The sequence below is a fragment of the Lupinus angustifolius genome, chromosome LG04 (genome assembly GCF_001865875.1).
Source record: "Lupinus angustifolius cultivar Tanjil chromosome LG04, LupAngTanjil_v1.0, whole genome shotgun sequence".
Lineage (NCBI taxonomy): Eukaryota > Viridiplantae > Streptophyta > Magnoliopsida > Fabales > Fabaceae > Lupinus > Lupinus angustifolius.
Window position 1 is genome coordinate 23,396,693 of NC_032012.1, and position 6,432 is coordinate 23,403,124.

At 32.1% G+C, this 6,432-nt stretch overlaps 2 protein-coding genes across 3 annotated transcripts in view; both read left to right on the forward strand.

Annotated features, from left to right (window-relative positions):
- LOC109344739 (3-ketoacyl-CoA synthase 6-like) lies at positions 749 to 1,917 on the forward strand. Its single transcript, XM_019583494.1, has 2 exons — positions 749 to 1,415; positions 1,859 to 1,917. The coding sequence occupies exons 1-2, from the start codon at positions 749 to 751 to the stop codon at positions 1,915 to 1,917; spliced, it is 726 nt and encodes a 241-aa protein (XP_019439039.1).
- The window catches only part of LOC109346342 (3-ketoacyl-CoA synthase 6), a 15,115-nt gene continuing 11,120 nt past the window's right edge, over positions 2,438 to 6,432 (forward strand). For both annotated transcript variants that reach the window (XM_019585846.1, XM_019585847.1), the window contains exon 1: positions 2,438 to 4,061. In XM_019585846.1, the coding sequence (XP_019441391.1) occupies positions 2,570 to 4,060 (1,491 nt within the window). In that variant the 5' untranslated portion in view covers positions 2,438 to 2,569 and the 3' untranslated portion in view covers position 4,061. The remainder of the gene's footprint in view (positions 4,062 to 6,432) is intronic.

Here is a 6,432-nt window from a genome sequence, read left to right on the forward strand (position 1 = left end):
TTGAATAGTCAATGCTATTTATTAATTGTTGACACAGAGTTTGGCTTGTTTGTGTTAATCCAAAGTAGTAGAGTATGGCTGTATAAAGATCTATAATAGATCCTAATTCCGTGGATGCTTTTTAAATGGGTGTAATATATATGTAGGAAAACATATAGTATTTATTACAAACACCACATTATTTGTAATTTATTTATATTACCGAAGAATCAATAATAAATAATATATTGATAATATATTAAAATTTTACAATGTTAACGTGTATATATTATTCACTTTCAAATATAAAGGAACTTCATATGGATTAAATAAAGATAGAATTTCTATCTCAAAGTGTAACAAACTATGAGCGCAAGACCCTATCAGAAGTTAGACTATATCTTCTATTCATAATGTATTATTTCATATATTATAAATCGTTTTTGATTTAAAAAGTATATATTTAAATTAAAATTTTAATTATTAAATAATATGTGAAATAAGAATTATTATGGAAATTAATACTAAAGTTAAGTGAGCGTTGAGTGACGTGAAGTGTTTCATTAAATCCCTTCATCTGCCACCTTCAGTGCATGGGGCCCCCTTTGCCTTTAAAACCTAACCTCCCTCTCTATCACTTATTCAATCACCAAACCAAAAACCCTCTTCTTTCTCATTCTCATTTCTCACCCTCCATCTTTTTTAGCAACTACAAAATTCTCATAGGTGTATACCTTTGTGTTCCTCAAAGAAAACAAAAAAGAAAAACATGCCTCCAGCCATGCCAGATTTCTCTAACACATTGAAGCTCAAGTATGTGAAACTTGGTTACCAATACCTTGTGAACCACATTGTCACCCTCACCCTTGTTCCCATTATGGCTGCGATTTTCATTGAGGTACTACGTTTAGGTCCTGATGAAATACTCAACCTTTGGAATTCTCTTCATTTTGATCTTGTCCAAATTCTATGCTCCTCTTTCCTCATAATCTTCATAGGCACTGTGTACTTTATGTCTAAGCCACGAACAATCTACCTTGTTGACTATGCTTGTTTCAAGCCACCTGTTACGTGTCGTGTCCCTTTTGCTACATTCATGGAACACTCAAGGCTTATACTGAAGAACAACCCGAAGAGTGTTGAGTTTCAAATGAGGATTCTTGAGCGATCTGGCCTTGGCGAAGAGACTTGTTTGCCTCCTGCAATTCATTACATCCCACCAAAACCAACCATGGAAAATTCTAGAGGTGAAGCTGAGCTTGTTATTTTCTCGGCCATGGATTCATTGTTACAAAAAACTGGTCTCAAGCCTAAGGATATAGACATTCTTATTGTCAATTGCAGCCTTTTCTCCCCTACTCCTTCTTTGTCTGCTATGGTGATTAACAAGTATAAGTTTAGAAGCAATGTTAAAAGCTTTAACCTCTCAGGGATGGGTTGTAGTGCTAATAAAGATATATCGACTCATATATTATTTGGACTTGTCTCCATAATATATCATATATTATTTGGACTTGTCTCCATAATATATCATATTTTATTTGACTTAATTGTATTTATCATATTTTTTGTTCACAAAAATACACTTATTTCTCATGCAGGGGTGATCAGTGTAATAAAAGTATAAAAAATGAGGGGTTTATATAGGTGTAAAAAAGTGATGTAATAGTTTGTATATTTTCACTAAAACTCAGGGGTGTATCAATGTAATTTACTCTAAAAACAAATAAAGATCCTCAATTTTAATTAAATATGATTTATTATAAATATAATAACTAACAAAGAATGAAAGTAATAATTTGACTGAATGTCTATGTTAACTAATTTCATCGTTGAAGAATATTGAATAGTCAATGCTATTTATTAATTGTTGACACAGAGTTTGGCTTGTTTGTGTTAATCCAAAGTAGTAGAGTATGGCTGTATAAAGATCTATAATAGATCCTAATTCCGTGGATGCTTTTTAAATGGGTGTAATATATATGTAGGAAAACATATAGTATTTATTACAAACACCACATTATTTGTAATTTATTTATATTACCGAAGAATCAATAATAAATAATATATTGATAATATATTAAAATTTTACAATGTTAACGTGTATATATTATTCACTTTCAAATATAAAGGAACTTCATATGGATTAAATAAAGATAGAATTTCTATCTCAAAGTGTAACAAACTATGAGCGCAAGACCCTATCAGAAGTTAGACTATATCTTCTATTCATAATGTATTATTTCATATATTATAAATCGTTTTTGATTTAAAAAGTATATATTTAAATTAAAATTTTAATTATTAAATAATATGTGAAATAAGAATTATTATGGAAATTAATACTAAAGTTAAGTGAGCGTTGAGTGACGTGAAGTGTTTCATTAAATCCCTTCATCTGCCACCTTCAGTGCATGGGGCCCCCTTTGCCTTTAAAACCTAACCTCCCTCTCTATCACTTATTCAATCACCAAACCAAAAACCCTCTTCTTTCTCATTCTCATTTCTCACCCTCCATCTTTTTTAGCAACTACAAAATTCTCATAGGTGTATACCTTTGTGTTCCTCAAAGAAAACAAAAAAGAAAAACATGCCTCCAGCCATGCCAGATTTCTCTAACACATTGAAGCTCAAGTATGTGAAACTTGGTTACCAATACCTTGTGAACCACATTGTCACCCTCACCCTTGTTCCCATTATGGCTGCGATTTTCATTGAGGTACTACGTTTAGGTCCTGATGAAATACTCAACCTTTGGAATTCTCTTCATTTTGATCTTGTCCAAATTCTATGCTCCTCTTTCCTCATAATCTTCATAGGCACTGTGTACTTTATGTCTAAGCCACGAACAATCTACCTTGTTGACTATGCTTGTTTCAAGCCACCTGTTACGTGTCGTGTCCCTTTTGCTACATTCATGGAACACTCAAGGCTTATACTGAAGAACAACCCGAAGAGTGTTGAGTTTCAAATGAGGATTCTTGAGCGATCTGGCCTTGGCGAAGAGACTTGTTTGCCTCCTGCAATTCATTACATCCCACCAAAACCAACCATGGAAAATTCTAGAGGTGAAGCTGAGCTTGTTATTTTCTCGGCCATGGATTCATTGTTACAAAAAACTGGTCTCAAGCCTAAGGATATAGACATTCTTATTGTCAATTGCAGCCTTTTCTCCCCTACTCCTTCTTTGTCTGCTATGGTGATTAACAAGTATAAGTTTAGAAGCAATGTTAAAAGCTTTAACCTCTCAGGGATGGGTTGTAGTGCTGGGCTAATCTCAATTGACTTAGCTCGTGATCTTCTTCAAGTTCATCCAAACTCGAATGCTGTTGTTGTGAGCACAGAGATTATCACACCAAACTATTACCAAGGAAATGAGAGAGCCAAGCTTCTTCCAAACTGTTTATTTAGAATGGGAGGTGCTGCTATTCTTTTATCAAACAGAAGAAAAGAGCACAAGAGAGCAAAATACAAGTTAGTCCATGTTGTTAGAACTCACAAAGGTGCTGATGACAAAGCATACCATTGTGTTTTTGAAGAGGAAGACAAAGAAGGGAAGGTTGGAATCACACTTCAAAAGGATCTTATGGCAATTGCAGGTGAAGCTCTTAAATCTAACATCACAACCATGGGTCCTCTTGTTCTACCCGCTTCAGAACAGCTTCTTTTCCTTCTCACACTCATTGGTAGAAAAATCTTCAACCCGAAATGGAAACCATACATCCCCGATTTTAAGCAAGCATTTGAGCACTTTTGCATCCATGCTGGTGGTCGTGCTGTAATTGATGAGTTGCAGAAGAACCTTCAACTCTCCGCGGAGCATGTTGAAGCTTCAAGAATGACCCTTCACCGCTTTGGTAACACTTCATCTTCATCACTTTGGTATGAGCTGAATTACATTGAATCTAAGGGGAGGATGAAGAAAGGAGATAGGGTTTGGCAAATAGCATTTGGAAGTGGGTTTAAATGTAACAGTGCTGTGTGGAAATGCAACAGAAGCATTAAAACCCCTCTTCATGGACCTTGGTCTGATTGCATTGATCGTTATCCAGTTTATATTCCTGAGATCGTTAAGCTCTAGGCTCATGGGGAAGTAGAAGAAGAAACAAATAGTTACTTTGATTTCAGTTATTCTGATAAAAAAGATGTGTACTAATGCCTCTTCTGCTGTGTAGCCCTACCATAATACTTATTTGTCTGTCACACTTATATGTATTATCATCATTTTTTTCTTCAAACATTTACAGTGTCACCTCGATAATTATCATAGAAATTAATCCCAATGGGTCTTCTATGTATTGATCAATGTTCATCATGTAAGGGAAACACAACTCCTGTTTGCAGTTTCTTTGTATGTGCTTGCATTCGGAAGCTTGTAATTAGGACTTCAAATGTATGAAATATCATTAATTTGGCAACAATCCGATTTCCAGGTTCGGTTGAATAATAATTAAATTAGCTCAGGTATATCTATATTGGAGCTAAGGATGGTAATTAGACAAAGTCTAATTTAAAGTAGTGATTACTAGATTGAAGCCTCTAATCTCATACTTAGAGTTGATGTATTTTTTTGTATACGAAAGGTATTCCTTCATTTTTTGGGTCTCTTTCGAGATATGTGACTCTTCAAAGAGTCGAACTTTTAATCTTTAGTCATTATGAGCATCGAGACCTTACATAATTAAATCTAACATGTTATTGGTACTTACAGTTCGTATGGTCAAGCAAATTATTTTTATTATCAGTGACCACTTTGGATATAAAATAGCGTCATCAAAACCAAAGCTTCAATAAATAAAGGAATCGATGAAGTACCTAACAATCATAAAAGATCTTTTAAATGTGCAGTTGGAAGTTATCCTTTACTTTCGTGATGGTGGTTTTGAATTGTTCTGTGGTGTATATGCATTAAATTGATGGTTCTTTTGTATTACTCGATGGGTTTTGGTCAATGTAGGTGATGGGATCTTGTTAACTGTTCCATGAAAGTGGGATATCATCTTTAAATGAAAATTGAATGAAATAGTGTAATACTGTTATCTTCAAATTTATGCATATTCATCTCTAATACTTTGAGTATAATATTATTTACTTTATCACTTTTTTTAAAAGTTAATTATAATAAAATATGAATGATGGATAATATTGTGATAATATATCAAATATATCGATAGTGTCAACAAACGAAAAATTTCTCATATGAACAATCATTAGCTCACGTGAAAATGAAAATTGAAGTGGGGCTTACACATTGGGGGAGGCTATTTTAAATAGGTGTGTGTGGGGGGCTATTTTAAATAGGTGTGTGTGGGGGGCTATTTTAATGTTTACACATTAGAATTTAAACTCTATAAAGATAGACAATTTTTTTGATTAATATTGCAATAAAAATAGTACAAAAATGTCAATATAGGCTATTATTTCTTCTTCATTCATCAATGAGAAACAATAAGTTTACAAAATTTTGAAGAAAAATGTAAAGTGTAAAATTATAATGTTGTAATATTTTTTTATAAAAAGAAAGTCAGATTATAATCTAATGAGGTTGAAGAATCAAATAAAAAAGGTTTTAAGTACTATTACTAATAGAACAGTAAATGCCTTTGAAGAAAGATATGAAGTGAATAACACTTCTGCAGAAGAAATGCAAGAATAGAAAAACGAGAAGAAGAATGTGTGTAAATTTTATTGAGAATGAAATGAATTAAGTAATGATTACAAAGTAACTAATCCTATTTAAACTATTCAAGACTTATCTAAGATTCTAACTAACTAACTATAATTAATTAAAATGTGCTTAAATAGGGAAGACTAAGTCAACAAAGTGAAATGCGATTTGATTGTGGTCAAGCAACTTCTAGTGTGAGATGACCCATATATATTTTAATGTTTATACATTAGAATTTAAACTCTATAAAGATAGACAATTTTTTGATTAATATTGCAATAAAAATAGTACAAAAATGTCAATATAGGCTATTATTTCTTCTTCATTCATCAATGAGAAACAATAAGTTTACAAAATTTTGAAGAAAAATGTAAAGTGTAAAATTATAATGTTGTAATATTTTTTTATAAAAAGAAAGTCAGATTATAATCTAATGAGGTTGAAGAATCAAATAAAAAAGGTTTTAAGTACTATTACTAATAGAATAGTAAATGCCTTTGAAGAAAGGTATGAAGTGAATAACACTTCTGGAGAAGAAATGCAAGAATGGAAAAACAAGAAGAAGAATGTTTGTAAATTTTATTGAGAATGAAATGAATTAAGTAATGATTACAAAGTAACTAATCCTATTTAAACTATTCAAGACTTATCTAAGATTCTAACTAACTAACTATAATTAATTAAAATGTGCTGAAATAGGGAAGACTAAGTCAACAAAGTGAAATGCGATTTGATTGTGGCCAAGCAACTTCTAGTGTGAGATGACCCATATATATATATATATA